The 16548-nt window shown below is 51.2% G+C and overlaps 1 protein-coding gene across 4 annotated transcripts in view; it reads left to right on the top strand.

Annotated features, from left to right (window-relative positions):
- Positions 1 to 16548, top strand: part of DPP3 (dipeptidyl peptidase 3) — a 39781-nt gene that overhangs the window by 15891 nt on the left and 7342 nt on the right. For all 4 annotated transcript variants that reach the window (XM_032414451.1, XM_032414452.1, XM_032414453.1 and 1 more), the window contains exons 5-16: positions 241 to 315; positions 932 to 1025; positions 3884 to 4014; positions 4127 to 4257; positions 4333 to 4391; positions 7631 to 7825; positions 8003 to 8115; positions 8437 to 8529; positions 9936 to 9998; positions 10096 to 10220; positions 10335 to 10455; positions 11564 to 11743. In XM_032414451.1, coding sequence (XP_032270342.1) covers positions 241 to 315; positions 932 to 1025; positions 3884 to 4014; positions 4127 to 4257; positions 4333 to 4391; positions 7631 to 7825; positions 8003 to 8115; positions 8437 to 8529; positions 9936 to 9998; positions 10096 to 10220; positions 10335 to 10455; positions 11564 to 11743 — 1380 coding nt within the window. The remainder of the gene's footprint in view (positions 1 to 240; positions 316 to 931; positions 1026 to 3883; positions 4015 to 4126; positions 4258 to 4332; positions 4392 to 7630; positions 7826 to 8002; positions 8116 to 8436; positions 8530 to 9935; positions 9999 to 10095; positions 10221 to 10334; positions 10456 to 11563; positions 11744 to 16548) is intronic.

The raw sequence follows: 16548 nt of genomic DNA on the forward strand, positions 1-16548 counted from the left end.
GGGAAGATGGGAAAGGAGCAAGCCTTCGGGGTGGGCCAGCCGGCAAAAGGCTGGAGCAGAGCTGCAGGAAGGCTGGAGATGGGCCTCTGTGTGTGATTTGTGTTACGGTTTTCTCCCCTGGAAAGAGATGAGAGGGAGCAGGGTGGAGGCTGCTGGGAGGAAGTGCGGGAAGCCAGGGGCTAGGGGCAATGTGTCCCGACCTCGGCAGTTCCTCCTCCCATCTGTCCCTTTCCCCGACAGGGAATCACCACCTACTTCTCTGGGGATTGCACCATGGAAGATGCCAAACTGGCCCAAGACTTTCTGGACTCACAGGTTTGAGGGTTGGGGAACTTGGGACAGTGGGTTGACAGGGCCCCCTCGCCATCGGCACCCACTCCCAGGTTTCAGCTTGGGTCCGGAGACACGGCATCCTGGGCGTTTGAAGTAGAAAAGACTTGGGAATCCTTGTCTAAGAGTTGGCCTGGCTCCAGCGAGGAAGACGTTCCCACACGTGCCAGTGATGGAGCTGCCCCTGCCCGCCCCAGGCCAAAGGCCTTCGTGACAGCCTGAGGGCAGGACAGCGGAGACATCAGAGCTGCTCCGATTAGGTCCTGGAGTCCCTCATGGGGTTTACCTCCCAGCAACAGTTTCCACGTGCTCTGCCTCGCGTAGCCCGCCTCGCGTAGCCCTGGGTCAGCTGACACAGTGGGGTCAGCGCTTAGTAAACTTAGTGCTCAGCGTATAGAGCGGAGCGTCTCGGGGAGCCCGGCCTGGCCTGCCCACCTGCTCTCTCCCCATCGCTGCGGACTCAGGCACGATCCCCCGGACGCCCTAGCCTGCTTTGCCTCTGTACCTTTCTCCCTGGTGTGAACCCGTTTCCCTCCTCCCGCCTTGCGGCCCCCTCTGGACTTACTCTTCTTCCCCAAACCCCTGCCCTGGTCTTTTCCAGAACCTCAGTGCCTACAACACGCGACTCTTCAAGGGCGTCAGCCAGGATGGGAAGCCCTGCTACGAGGTGCGGCTGGCTTCTGTGCTCGGCATGGGTGAGCTGCTTCACACACCCCTTTACTCCCTCCTCAGCACTCCTGGCCCGGGGAGGGGGAGGGGGCCGGACTGAGGACAGGGGTTACCGGGCCCCCCAGGGAGTGATGGACCTAATAGTTCCGGCACACGTTGACTGCAGACCTACTAGGCGCCGTGCTCCCTGCTGTGCTCTGCGTCCGGTGGTACCTAGGAGGGGGACACGAGCCCCGGGGCTGGCTGCGACAGTAAAGATACAGGGGGAGACATGAGGACAGGGAGAGGGTTCCAGGCCACTTGGTGGATGTTACTGCCGCAAGCCTCTGACGGTCCCCGTCCTTCAGGCAGTGTCACAAAGGATAACAATCCGTGTGAACAATGGGAACAGAGGCTGGGCCACCTGCCCCGTAACAGGCTAGAAGAGAAATCCAAACTGCGCATCAGTGAAGGCTTAGTGGAAGAGGTGACGCTATGGGTCTTGGAGGTTCGGGAGAATAGAAAGCGGGAGATGGCGAACGTACTGGAGTCCGCTTTCTAAATATCTCTCAGAGTACCCTCGGGGTAAAGCCCAAATCCATCTCCGAGGGCTCTATCACTCAGAACTCTTCACAAGTGAAGACTCTATTGTACATTTGCCTAAACCAGAAGGGAACTTAACAGGCTTGGGTAATTAAGAAGCCCGGAGTAGGATGGCTTCAAGCACAGCTGGACCCAGCTGCTCGGACGGTATTCCGAGAGATTTCTCTCTGTGTCTGGGCTCCGCTCTCTCACTTCATCCATGGCGTGTTCCTCCCACACAGGGCCTGATAGACACCAGCCTGGCCACTCCAGCAGAAAGAGGGCCCTTTTCTCCCAGAAGTTTCTTCAATAAGGTCTGGGAGTGGCTCTAGTTTCTCTATTTTGGGTCCCGTATTTATCTGTGAACCAATCCCTGTGGTCAAGGGACAGATAGATCTCTGATTGTCTGGACCCTGATCCCAAGCCTGCCTCAGAGCCAGGTGACGATGAGGTCAGCCCCTCCCATGCACCTGAATTGGAGGTGGGGGGAGGAGGATTCTCAGAGGAAAATTGGGGTCCAGACCCCTATGAGGACCTTTGCAGCCTGGCCCTCCCTTTTCCACTTGCCAGCCCCCAGCCCCATATCCCTGCCCGCCTCCCACTTAGACTCTGTGCCCCAGCCGTACTTGGTAGTTTACTGAAAACCCCGTGCTGTCACATTTGCTGTCCAGAACTTTGCACGGTCTGAATTGCTTCTCGGCCTTTTGGCTAAGATCAAGTGCAGAACTTTGCACGGTCTGTCCCCTTTCCCACCTCGAAGTCCTCCCTCTCGTCTACACATTCACGTGATGAACACCTGCTCATCACCTTCCCCAGCACCCTGCCCTGTCCTTCCATGACTTTCTCTTTTCCCATCAGCACACCCAGTAATTGCCCAGGCTTTTTTGTTGTTGCTGTTGACTGCGGGCTCCTCAAGAGGAGGAATTGTGTGTTTCACTGACCACTGTCTCCCCAGTGGCTAGCACTTGGTAGAAACTCATCTTTGGTGTGGGAATAGATGAAGATGGCACCCTCTGATGGAGGGAACGGTGTGAGTCCCAGAGCATGGTGGAGGGAAAGTTTAGGGATTGGCACATCGTTGGATTTGACCGAGGAGAGTGAGGCTCTGGAGCCAGGCTGCCTGAGTGCTCCTGGTGTATCTCTCGCTATGTACGGATGACCCCCAAATTTAGGGTTATAAACCCACCTCTTCACGCTCACAGACTCTGTGGGTCAGGAATTGGGATGGGGCACAATCGGAACAGCTTGTGCCAGGTGACAATGTCCGAGGCCACAGCTGGGGAGACTCGGAGGCTGGGGTGCCATTCCAGGGGCTGGAATCACCTGCAGACACACTCCCACGGCCGGCCAAAGATGCTGGCTGTCACCTGGGACCTCCGCAGGGGCTATGGGCCAGAACGCCTCACGTGGCTTCTTCACGTTGCCCATGTTGGCTGGCCTCCACCAGTGAGCATCCCAAGAGAGCCACCTTGGGTGGCTTGGTGGACACCCCAAGAGAGCCATCTTGGGTGGACAAAAGCTGTGTCACCTTTTATGACCTGGCCTCGGCAGTCCTGTGGCATCACTTCTGCTAGAGTCACAAGTCTGCCCAGCGTCAGGAGGAGGGCCAAGAGCCCCCACTTCCTGATGGGGGATGTCACCTTGGGAGGTGCGAGACACTGTGCTTATCTTTTTTCTTTTACAACATAACCTAGAAATATATCCTACTGCTCAGCGGCAACAAGCAAAACACAACAAATCACCACAAATGTAGTGGCATGAAACAACATAAAGTTATTCTGTTACTGCTCTGGGGGTCCAAAGTCTGAAACAAGACTCCAGTTCCTTCTGGAGCCTCCAGGGGGCGATCTGTTTCCTCGCCTCTCTCAGCTTCAACTTCTAGAGGCTGCCTGCTTTCCTTGGCTCATGTCCCCCCCCCCCCCCCCCCCAGCATCTTCTCTCACCCTACCTCCTACTTCCTGTTCACCCTCTCATCTCCTTATAAGGCTCCTTACATTTCGGTGATGGCTGTCTTTCTAAATACAGTTTGCCACCCTAGGTCTGAATCTTGCTCTGCCACTTGCTGCCCGTGTGACCTTTGGAAACTTACTTTACTTCTCCATGCCTTAGTTTCCCCATCTGTAAAATGGAGATAACTCCCCCCAGAGTTGATGTCAGGCTTAAATGAGTTAACTATATACATATTTTTTGAAAATGAAAGTTTATACTAATTTCTGTAGGCAGTGGGGAGTCATTGAAGATCTTAAAGTAAGAGTGTCACAGTGAGAAGCTTGCTGGGATGTCTTACGCTAGCCTTTTCCCTGAACGATCCTTCTTCCCTCAGAGCCTGCTCTGCATTCTGAAATGACTTCCAAGCTGAAGAGCTACGAATTCCAGGGGAGCCATTTCCAGGTGACTCGGGGGGACTATGCCCCTATCCTCCAGAAGGTGGTGGAGCACCTGGAGAAGGCCAAGGTAGGGCTGGCTGGGGGCTGAGGGGTGCAAGCTCCAGATCCCTCTGGGCAGCAAAGACAGGCGCCGGGACAGGTGGGTGGCCTGAGGCTGACCGACCCCTGCTCACCCCCAGGCGTATGCAGCCAACAGCCAGCAGGAACAGATGCTGGCTCAGTACATAGAAAGTTTCACCCAGGGCTCTATCGAGGCCCACAAGAGGGGCTCCCGCTTCTGGATACAGGACAAAGGCCCCATCGTGGAGAGGTGAGGCACCAGCCTTCACCCTGGCTGCCCCCCTCCTGCCTGCCCCTCTTCCATCTCTGCCCTTTACTCCCCCAGTTACATCGGGTTCATCGAGAGCTACCGAGACCCCTTTGGTTCCCGTGGAGAGTTTGAAGGTAACTTCTGGGAGGAGGGGGGTCAGCTTGCAAACGCTTACCCTGGTGTCCCCTGAAGGTTCTCCCCTCCCCCCTTGTCCATAATAATACAAATAATCAGAACCAGTGTTGATGATTTACCAGGCACTGGGCACTTAGCTATAGGAGCTTGTTTGGACACTGTCCTGTGACAATTACTATCCTCACTTTATGGAAGTGGTTATCGAGGCAGAGCTGGCGAGTGGCTGAGCCTGGCACCTTGGTTCTGAGCCACTTTGCTGCCTCTGCTGTCTCATCCGGGCACAGGCTACGGCCGTTCCAAGCCCAGCTTTGCCACTCACCGGCTGTGTGACCTCCCCAGCTGGGTAAACCCCATATCTGAGCATCGGTCACTCCCTTCTGGGTGTCGTGGGAAGTGAGGTATTATATGCAGGCTGCTGAGCACAGCGCCAGGCACATAAAAGGTCCTGGGTGAATGGGAGCATAATTAACATCATGCCTGTGAACTTGACTTGGCTGCTGTCATCCCAGGGCAGGTGGGAGGCCGCCTTGGCCCCCCACGCCTATAGCCATACCCCCACCAGACCCACCTGTTCGAGGCAGGGCATCCAGCCCGAGGATTTAGACTTCTATGCCAAGCCTTATCCTCCCCAGCCCCTGGGGATAGAGTCTGGAAAATCCAACTGCTAGAAGCCGGAGAAATTAGCTTGGGAGGAGAGAGGAAAGCCCCAACAGCTGGTGGGGGGCTTAGATCTGAGCCCAAAGATGCAGGCCCAGGGCACAGGTGGTACAGGGACCAGAGGGGAGGACAGGTGTGCACACCTGCAGCTTCCCTGCCTGGGTCCTGATTCTCCAGGCCTTTCCGAGGGCCAAGACCCCAGAACATCCTAAGCAGCCTTGATCTCAGAGGCTCCCCTCTGTACCTAACTCATTGTAGTTATTAGAAAAGTAGTCCAGGGGCACCTGGCTGGCTCAGTCAGTAGAGCATGTGACTCTTGATCTCGAGGTTGTGAGTTCGAGCCCCACATTGGGTATAGAGGTTACTTAAAAATAAAATCTTAAAAAAAAAAAAGGAAAAGTAGTCCATGTTCACGGTCACAGATTTTGGAAAACATACTAAAGAAATCATCCGTGATTGCTCCCACCTCAAGGTTAAAATTGGGAGTGTACATTGTGGGGTTTTTTTGTTTTTATTTATTTATTTTAAGATTTATCTATTTATTTATTTTAGAGATAGAGTGCAAGCAGAGGGAGGGGCAGAGGGAGAGAGAGAATCCACAAGCAGGCTCCCAGGCTGAGCAGGGAGCCTGATGCGGGGCTCGATCCCAAGACCCTGAAATCATGACCTGACCTGAAACCAAGAGTTGGCCACACAACCGACTGAGCCACCCAGGCGCCCCTGTTTTTTGTTTTTATGTAGAGCTATAAATGCTTAAAAATATGTGTGTGTGTGTGTTAAAAAATCCATGTTTGTTTTAAGTAATTGGAACAATACAGAAATATGTAGGATAGAACGTGAAATTGGTCCCCTGTGACACTCCCCTCCAGAGGTCACCACAGTTCACACAGTTGAGTACAGGTCTTTCTAGAGCTTTGTTTAAGCGCACGCACAAAACTTTTAATTTATCCAGGTTGGTTAGATTATGCTCTATGGATTGTTTTGCCACTTGCTTTCTTCACTAAATATTTTAGATATAAAAAAATATGTATTTTAGATATCTTTTCATATCAGTATGTATAGACCTACCATGTTCTTTTTATTTTTACTTCTTTATTTTTTTAAATAGGCTCCACGCCCAATATGGAGCTTGAACTCATGACCTTGAGATCAAGGGTCACATGCTCTACCGACTGAGCCAGCCAGACTCCCCCATGTTCTTTTTGTTTTTTATTTTTTTATTTTTCTTTTTTAAAGATTTTATTTATTTGTTTGAGAGAGAAAGAGAGCAAGAGAGCACAGAGGGAGAGGGAGAAGCAGACTCCCCTCTGAGCAAGGAGCCTGACGTAGGGCTCGATCCCAAGACCCTGAGATCATGACCTGAGCCAAAGGCAGTCGCTTAACCAACTGAGCCACCCAGGCGCCCCCCCCCATGTTCTTTTTAATAGCTGCGTAATATTATAATTTCCCATGACATCTGCTATTGTTACATGACTAACAGTTGCATGGTATGCCATCGTATGGCTGCCCCCTAATTTATTTAACCAATCCCGGAGGTTGCGTTTTCTTCCTTGCTGTTTTAATCATCCTGTCTTCCTGACCTGGTATGCCAATTCCACCCGACCCAGTGGCTCCAGACAGGGAGGCTTTGCCAGGTCTAACCCTTGGCCAAGTTAATCCATTCTTTGCAGGAGCCTGACCACGCAGTAGTCTAGGCCAGGCCTTTCCAGGGCATAGCTCGTGCAGGGTTCACAGGAATTACACCAAGAAGGGTTCAGTTCTAAGCAGTAAGGGGTCTTGCCTGCAGGACTCTTCAGTACCTCTAATATGCAAATGTACATTAAGAATCTCTAAGAAGTTAGCCTTCGGCTCAGGTCATGATCCTGGAGTCCAGGGATCGAGTCCCACATCGGGCTCCCTGCTCAGCGGGGGGTCTGCTTCTCCCTCTGACCCTCTTCCTTCTCATGCTCTCTGTCTCTCATTCTCTCTCTCTCTCAAATAATAAAATCTTTAAAAAAAAAAAAGAATCTCTAAGAAGTTAGAGATAGAGCAAATAGTATTATCCAAACTTATTTGACCAGGAAGCTCTTTCTTTATGAAGGCTCTCATAGAAACTACATGTTACGGAGTGCAACTTTGGAAACAGAAACAGAAGCTAGGATCTCCAACCGCATTAAACCTAAAAGGATCAGTCCCAGGCCTCCTGCATAGTATACTGCCTCAGTCATCACCTCATAAGCCGGACGCTCTAGCCTTGCAGGACAGTTCAGTTGCCCCCAAAAGAACATGTTTTTTGCTCTTGCAGTCCCTTCCACTGGGAATCTGATCTTTACCCACCACCCTCTATGTGCTCCCTGCCATCTCCTTTAAGATCCATCTCAGATGTTACCCAGTGAAGCCGCCTCTATATCCCACCCACCCCAGTGACCTCCACAAAGACGAGACCAGGCCTGGGTCCCTCTTCTCCCCACTGGCCCGCAAAGGGTACTGCACACAGCAGACATGTGGTACCTGCATGATGGCCAGAGGGGTCACGGAGTTGAGTGGGGTACGGGACCCCTCCCAAACCCTGCCAGCCCACAGCCCACCTCTCTCCCTACAGGCTTTGTGGCCATGGTGAACAAGGCCATGAGTGCCAAGTTTGAGTGCCTGGTGGCAAGTGCAGAACAGCTGCTGAAGGAACTGCCCTGGCCCCCGACCTTCGAGAAGGACAAGTTCCTCACCCCCGACTTCACCTCCCTGGATGTTCTCACCTTCTCTGGCTCTGGCATCCCTGCTGGCATCAACATCCCCAACTGTGAGCTTCCTCAAGCTGCAACAGTGTCCCCTGAGTCGCCCCTCCCCCTGCACACAGTTGCCCTGGCCCCATGCCCCGCTCCGTTCTCCATCCCAGCCTGGTCCTCTTGTCTAGACTCCTTATCTGTGGCCCTTGATGTTTGCCCCTTCTCCCTGGTTCCCTCCCTACCTTCTCCAGATGACGACCTGAGGCAGACGGATGGCTTCAAGAATGTGTCACTGGGGAACGTCCTGGCTGTGGCCTACGCCACGCAGCGGGAGAAGCTGACCTTCCTGGAGGAGGAGGACAAGGTGGGCACCAGCCGCCCGAGGGTTTGGGGCGGGCCTGGCCTGACGGCTGACACAAGAAGGTGGAGGGCCCAGCGCAGGGAGAGGAAAGAGCACGGCTGCCAGCCCGGTGGCCCTGAGACTTGGCCTGTTTGCTCACATGTCAAACTGTGGAGGCAGTCCCTTCCTCCAGGTTGTTGTAAGGATGGGATGGGCCGCGCGGGGGCCCCCGTGGAGCCCGGCAGGAAGGAGGCTACAGGCCCTCGGTTTGGCAGCAGGGGCATCAGCAGGCCGTGTGGCTGTGGTGGGGCTGCAGGCGGCATGGGCCTCTGCTTGTCTCGGCAGGACCTGTACATCCGCTGGAAGGGGCCCTCCTTTGATGTGCAGGTGGGACTGCACGAGCTGCTGGGCCACGGCAGCGGCAAGCTCTTCGTGCAGGTGAGAACGCGCCCGCAGCTCGCCTCCCCCACGATCAACCCCACCAGGGTGACGCTGCTTCCGTCTTTGTCCTCACGGGCTTTGGCTTAGGTGGGGAAAATGGCCCCTAAAGGAGGGAAGTTCCTATCTCACCCTCCCCCGAGATGTCCCAGGAGCCCCAAGGGTGCAGGGCCCTCAGGACAGTCCAGCTGAGGTCTCCTTCACAGGAGGAGTGGCTTGGCTCAGGCCAAGGAAGCCTGCCTTGGAGGTGGGACTCCGACAGCCCAGGGACAGGGAGGCTGTGAGGCGCAGTCTCTGCAGGCTCCCAGTCCTGAGGCTGCAGCATGGTCTGTCTTTGGACTACCGTTCCCTAGAACCTGTACCTTTCCAGGTATTAACAGGGAGTGAGTCACTTCTTGCAAGAGCAGCCCCTTCCTGCCAGCCAGTCAGAGTGGCTGGAGCCCCTGGGACACCCACTCAGGGGATACAAAGAAGACAGACAGCCTTTCTGCCAGGCTGAGGAGAGCCCATGATGGACCCCTAGCATGGAGCTGCACAGACGAGATGACCAGCGGGGAGCGGGGGGTTGGGGGGGTGTAGGGCCAGGGCATCAGAGAGAGCGGGGTTCTGGTTTGGGTCTGCTCCCTGTGAGGTGGGGCACGTCACTGAATCAGGAGGGGCTGGAGGTCAGGACGATTCAGAGAGCAGCTAATGGGGGCAGCAGCCTGGCAAACTGTCCTTGTCCAAGCTTTGAAGTCACAGGGAAATGGGGACAAATGTGGCCACTCTGTGTCCTTGCACAAGTCAGTTCTCCTTACTGAGCCTCAGTTGGCCCATCTGTGAAACAGGGACCCTGACTCCTACCATATCGGCCATCATGAGGAATAAAAGCAAAGCCCTAGGGCTTGCCTGACACAGTAGGCCCTCTGGAAACGGGTTTACTGTAAAGAGATAGTGTGCGTGGAGGTTATGTGCTCTGATTCCACGTTGGGGCTCATAGTCTCTGGACTTCATTTTCCTCCTCTGTGAAGTGAGGTAATAGAACCTTCCTGGGGGGACGTGGTTGTGAGGAATAAATGGATGGAGCATGAAAGACACTTGGCACGTGGAGTGGATCGCAAGGCTGATGCTTATTGGAGGTAGAGAATCACGGGCTGTGGCCTCTGCCAGCATGGGGAGAGGGCCTGGGAAGCGCGTAGGGGAGCAGCATCCCAGCTTTCTAGCCCATCCACTGGCACATATCTGGGGTCCAGAGATCCTGGGTCTGGGTTTTCACGTGCTGGGGGCTCTGAGAGGGCAGCCAGGGTCAGAGGACTCTGGTTTGGAGGCGGCAGCACGAGGATGGCGCTCAAATCCCTGGGCTGAAGCACTGGGCTGGGGCAGAGGCACCTTTCCCTCACTTGCCCTATGTCCTGACCCTTCTGCAGGATGAGAAAGGAGCATTTAACTTTGACCAGGAGACAGTGATCAACCCAGAGACGGGGGAGCAGGTGAGGGTGGCCTCGGCGGAGCCCCCAGGTGCTGGGGGGCTGGGCATGCTGGGGTGGCAGCTACTCCTAAGCCTACTTCCCGGGCTTCCCCTCCCAGATTCAGAGCTGGTACCGGAGCGGGGAGACCTGGGACAGCAAGTTCAGCACCATCGCCTCTAGCTACGAAGAATGCCGGGCTGAAAGTGTGGGCCTCTACCTCTGCCTCAACCCCCAAGTTCTGGAGTACGGGCAACAGGCATGGGGGGTGGGCCTCCCTGTGGACAGAGGGCGTCCTGGCGGGGGTCAGGACCCAGGCAGCCTCTGACTGCCCCTGCCACCTCCCTGTCCCTCCCCCAGGATCTTTGGCTTCGAGGGGGCTGATGCAGAAGATGTGATCTATGTGAACTGGCTCAACATGGTTCGGGCTGGGCTGCTTGCTCTGGAGTTTTACACCCCTGAGGCCTCCAGCTGGAGACAGGTGGGAGCCAGCAGAGAGCCGGCAGGGGGAGGCCTGCAGGGGGGGCCAAGGTCAGGATTCTAGGTGTAAGGATGGGACAACCTTATCTACCTAAGAGGCACCTGAAGTGGGTTTAATCCCAGACTCCACTGCTTATGGGGGTAAGTCACACTGTTGTGAGCCTCAGTGTCCCTGTCTGTGCAATGGGAATAATAATCTCCCTGCCCACCTCTGAGGGCGAAATCAGATGAGGTGATTTTATATGACTGCTAATAGCTGACTTGCGTCAGACTTAACTCTGCAACACACAGTTCTAAGCACTTTATCTGAATTAACTCTTTGTTCCCCACGTCAACCTCAGGAGGTAGGTGCTATTATTACTCTCATTTTAGAGATGAGGAAATTGAGGCACAAAGACATTAAGTAACTTGCTGTTAAGTAGCAGAGCCAGGATTCAAATCCAAGCAGTCTATCTCCAGAGCTGTTAGGCTAGGCTGCTCAGTTATGAGATGTACTTTGGAAATAGGGTAAACAACAGGAATGTTCTTAAAAGTCATACAAGTCTGTTTCGAGGAGGCAATCTTATGTCATCAGAAGAATACACGTTTTAGAGTCAGGAAACTTAGGTCTGAGTCCTTGATCTCCCTTAATAGCTGTGTGACCCTGAGCAAGTCACTTCACCTCTCTGGGCCTCTGTTTTGTCATCTGTAAACTGGGGTTCATGATGCCCACTTGGTCCCACTGTTGAATGCAAACAAGATTGTAGAAGAGAAAGTGCTTGGTGACCTGGATTGTGGGGGACCCCTGGGGGTATCTGCTATCATCAGGGTGGGGTCTGGAGCAGCAAAGGGCATGGTGGTTGGCAAGGGGGGCACAGGGCTCTGGGACCTGCCTGGAAATGGCCTTCCTGTTTCCCAGGGCAGCCTGCCTTCCCTTAAGAGCAGAGAGGGGAGGATACATTTAAGGGGAGAGGAATAGGCAGAAAAAGACCCACAGGGGTGAGGGAGAATGAAGGGGTAAGAATAACTGACAATTAATGAGCACATACTGTGTATGAGGCTTTGGACCAAGCTTTTGATATGTCTTATCTCAGGGATGTAAATAATTCCTTTCTTCTTGGCTCCGGCAGGCCCACATGCAGGCCCGGTTTGTGATCCTGAGGGTCTTGCTGGAGGCTGGCGAGGGACTCGTTACTGTCACTCCCACCACAGGCGCTGATGGGCGCCCAGATGCCCGGGTCCGCCTTGACCGCAACAAGATCCGGCCTGTGGGCAAGCCCGCCCTGGAGCGGTTCCTGAGGAAACTTCAGGTAAGCGGAGCCCTCTTGCCTTCCAGCCTCACCCTGTCTCCTCCCCTCTAGTACTGCCTCGTAGCCTTCTGATCATCCTTTTGTTTGTTCGTTCGTTCATTCATTCATTCATTCATTCATCAGACAAGTGTGTATACTGAGTGTTACCATATGCCAGGCACTGAGCATAAGTTGTAAGCAGTTTCTTATGTTGTAGCGAACATGTAAACAATAAGCAAATGAGACGAGAGCTGTAAAGACAATAAAACTTGGTGATACGATAGCAAGTGAAATTGGAGGGGAAAGGAATGCAGAGCTTCCTTAGCCTGGGTGGTCAGGGAAGGCTTCTTGGAGGAGATGGCGTTTAAGCTGAAATTTGAGTGCCAGGCAGGAACCAGCTATGAAAAGGTCTGAGAGCAGAAGAAACAAAGCACAAAGTCTGGTTTGGGGACTGGACTGAGCTTTGTGGGTTGAGGGACAGAAGGAAGCCTGGAGCTTAGTAGGTGAAGGACAGTGGTCAGCATGGCCTTGGCTTCCCTCCCACGTAGGGATGCTTAGAGTCGGGACCGTTTGGGGTTCTGATGTCAGTATTAACCAGCCACGTAATTGGGGCAACATACTCTGCCTTGCTGGGCCCCACTTTTCTCATCTGTTAAATGGGATACATTGCCTACCTCACCTGGCAGACAGCAAATGACACGACATACTGAGCAAATAGAATGTTGTGAATCCAAGCCCGTGTGACATTAAGTGTGGTCCACGGACTAGCAGCATCAGCATCACCCAGAAGCAGCCTCCAAATGCAGATTCCTGGGCACCACCCCAGACCTGATTCAGAAACTGTGAGAGCAGGACCCAGGAATCTGCATGTTTACCTGCCTGCCAGGTGAGTCTGACATTCAGCAAAGTTTGAGAACCACTCAAGGCCCACTCTTCACTGCAGTACCTTCCAGTGGAACTGGGTCCTGCCAGCTTTTTCAACTGATAAAAGGCCCAGCCTTCAGTTCAGCAAATACCTCCATGATTATACTCCCACCTATTTCCAGAAAGGATTTAAGGCACTTTTTAATAAAAGATATGTGTTTGGCCATTAAAATACAATAAAATTAGAAATTAAAAATCAGGGGCGCCTGGGTGGCTCAGTTGGTTAAGCGACTGCCTTCGGCTCAGGTCATGATCCTGGAGTCCCGGGATCGAGTCCCACATCGGGTTCCCTGCTCAGCGGGGAGTCTACTTCTCCCTCTGGCCCTCCCCCTCTCATGCTCTCTCTCTCTCAAATAAATAAATAAAATCTTTAAAAAAAAAAAAAAAAAATTAAAAATCAGGGGCACCTGGGTGACTCAGTAGGTTGAGCATCTGCCTTCAGCTCAGGTCATGATCCCAGGGTGTGTTGTTTATTTTATTTTTTTTAACATTTTATTTATTTATTTGACAGAGAGAGACACAGCGAGAGAGGAAACACAAGCAGGGGGAGTGGGAGAGGGAGAAGCAGGCTTCCCGCGGAGCAGGGAGCCCGATGCGGGGCTCGATCCCAGGACCCTGGGACCATGACCTGAGCCGAAGGCAGACGCTTAACGACTGAGCCACCCAGGAGCCCCTCAGATAAATAAAATCTTAAAAAAAAAAATCAGTAGTGGTGCCTGGGTGGCTCAGTCGTTAAGCGTCTGCCTTTGGCTCAGGTCATGGTCCCAGGGTCCATGCTTCTCCCTCTCCCACTCCCCCTGCTTGTGTTCCCTCTCTCCCTGTGTCTCTCTCTGTCAAACAAATAAATAAATAAAATCTTAAAAAAAAAAAATATCAGTAGGGGGCACCTGGGGGGCTCAGTCGGCTAAGTGTCCGACTCTTGATTTCAGCTCAGGTCATAATCTCAGGGTCCTGGGATCGAACCTCGCATCGGGCTCTGCACTCAGCATGGAGTCTGCTGGAGATTCTCTCCCTGTCCCTTTCGCTCTGCTCCTCGCCCTGTTCATGCACACTCTATCTCTCTCAAATAAATAAATAAAATCTTAAAAAAAAAATCAGTAGATGCAAAATGCAATATGGGTCTTAGATCTGGAATAGAAAAAAGGTCATTAATGGGACAACTAGTGAAATCTAAAAATGCCTAGAGTTTAGTTGATAGTAATGTACCAATTTTGTACAGTGTTAACAGGAGAAACTGGACAAGGGGCATAGACAAACTCTCTGTTCTATCTTTGCAACTTTTCTATCTATCTTGAATTATTCTAGTTTGTTAATGATAATAAGTCACTAGATGAAGGAATCAAATCTGCCAAATCCTAGTCCAATATTGAACTGTGACTTAGTATTGAACAAGCACAGAATGTTCCATTCTAGGGAGTGAACCAGTTGGGTCTCTGTACGAGAGGAGTCATTCAGCAGGACAGTCACCTCAGCAATAGCTTTTTTATAGAAGATACGGAATATGGAAGCATTGTTGGTGTGGCTGTTCGTCTTACCAGCCCCCTAGCAAAAGCCAAGAGCACAGCAACGAGACAGCAAGTAGCAAGTAGGGAAGATGAAGGCATTTCTACAAGGAGAGGCTTCTGCCAGCGTCACAAACATGGGCCATTTTGGCCCACATTGTATTGTGAAAATTGGCAGGGTTGGGTGTAAATCTGTATTTCTGGCTTCTTGGAAGGACTGGCATTAATAGGCTCAAATCCCATGTAAACAACTGGCTGAAACTGAGCAGTAGCCACCACATTTGGGCATTTGGACATGGCATGACTCTCCAGTTTGCCAGCCTCCTCCCTATTATCTGTCCTGCCTCCCATTGGCATTGATGTTACCAGCTGTCTGGTTTAAGCTGGTGGGATCTAATGTGTCGGCTTGATGAATGTGTCTCCGCTACTTTCTGTGTGCTCAGTACTATTGGGAAGAGAGAAGGAAGAGATGTTCTCTTTAACTGTCCCTCTGGAGTTTCCCCCCCATCCCCTGGAGAATCCTTATAACCCTGGGTCTTACCTGGAGGAAGCCATAGTAGGAGTCCTACTTTGCCACCTTCAAATCAGTACAAGTAAGGATCAGACCCACAAAATGTCAGATATTTGGAAAAGAACCAGATGGAACTCCCAGAAATAAACTGTAACACCACTGAAACTAAAAATAGGCAGGATAAACAGGTTTGAGATCCAGCTAAAGATAAAAGAAAATATACGGTATGTAGCACAGAGACCAAGATAGAAAATTTAAGAGAAGTGAAGAGTCGTGGGGGACGGTGTGGAAAGGTCTAAGGTACGTAAACAAAGCTCCAAATGAAAGGAGAGTGAGAAGGTGGGAAAAGGCATATATTAAAGGAGATAATGGCTGAGAATTTCCTAGAGCTGATTAAAGGCCCAATTCATAAATTCATCAAGTTTAAGAATTCAGGAAAGAGAAGGAAATTAAGTAGAAAATAGAAGGAGGAGGGGTGCCTGGGTGGTTCAGTTGGTTAAGGGACTGCCTCTTGATCTCAGCTCAGGTCTTGACCTTGGGGTTGTGAGTTCTAGCCCTGTGTTGGGCTCCACGCTGGGCAAGGAGCCTAACTTAAAAAAACAAAAAGAAAATAGAAGGAGGAAAATTACAAATATACTAGTTGACACACAGGAGCTGAAATAGAAGTATAGAGAAGACCAAAAAGCCCAAAGTTGGTTTTTGAAAAGATAATGAAACTGACAAACATCTGACAAGATTTGTCAAGAAAAAAAGAGTGAAGGCACAAATAAGAGTAGAAACTTAAAGGGCACATAACTACAAATATAACAGTAACTTATGGCAATAAAATTCACAACTTTGGTGAACTGGACAACTCCTGAGAAAAATAAAACTTGTTAAAGTCCACTCATGAATAGATGACTTGACCAGTCTATAGCCATTATAGAAATTAAATCAGTGGGGGCGACTGGGTGGCTCAGTCGTTAAGTGTCTGCCTTCGGCTCAGGTCATGATCCCGGGGTCCTGGGATCAAGCCCCGCATCGGGCTCCCTGCTCAGCAGGAAGCCTGCTTCTCCCTCTGCCACTCCCTCTGCTTGTGTTCCCTCTCTCGCTGTGTCTCTCTCTGTCAAATAAATAAAATCTTTAAAAAATAAAAAAAAATTAAATCAATGATCTAAAGTCTTCATACAAAAAATACTAAGCCTACAGAGTTTTAAAGGTGAATCTTTCAGAATATTCAAGTAACAGACGGTATCAATTTTACATAAACTCTTCCAGGTAATAGAAGAAGAGAGAATATTCTCCACCTCATTTTATTATGCTAGTTTGACCTGGATACCAAAATCAAAGATAGTTCCAGAAAGGAAAAATATAAATGCCAAAATTCTAAACAAAATCCTCGCAGACCAAATCCAGAACATACCAACGTGGGTTTATCCCAGAAATGCAAGGTTTATCTAACATTAGAAAATATATTTTTGAAAATAACCATATTAACAGATTAAAAGAGAAAAACCATGATCATCTCAATAGATTTTTAAAAAGCTCTTGAAAGTCATTTATATCCATTATGATAAGAACTTTTTTGAAAACTCAGAATTGAAAAGAATTTTTTTTTAAAGATTTATTTATTTGAGGGGCCCCTGGGTGGCTCAGTTGGTTAAGTGCTGGACTCTTAGTTTTGGCTCAGGTCCTGATCTCATGGTCCTGAGGTTGAACCCCCGCATCACAATCCACACTAAGTTTGGAGTCTGCTTAAGATTCTCTCTCCCTCTCCCTCTGCCCTTCCTGCTTGTGCTCACTCACACTCTCTCTAAAATAAAATAAATTGGACACCTGGGTGGCTCAGTCCGTTAAGTGGCTGCCTTCAGCTCAGGTCATGATCCCAGGGTCCTGGGATCGAGTCCCAC

Source organism: Phoca vitulina, unplaced genomic scaffold (assembly GCF_004348235.1).
Source record: "Phoca vitulina isolate PV1807 unplaced genomic scaffold, GSC_HSeal_1.0 scaffold16, whole genome shotgun sequence".
Classification (NCBI taxonomy): domain Eukaryota; kingdom Metazoa; phylum Chordata; class Mammalia; order Carnivora; family Phocidae; genus Phoca; species Phoca vitulina.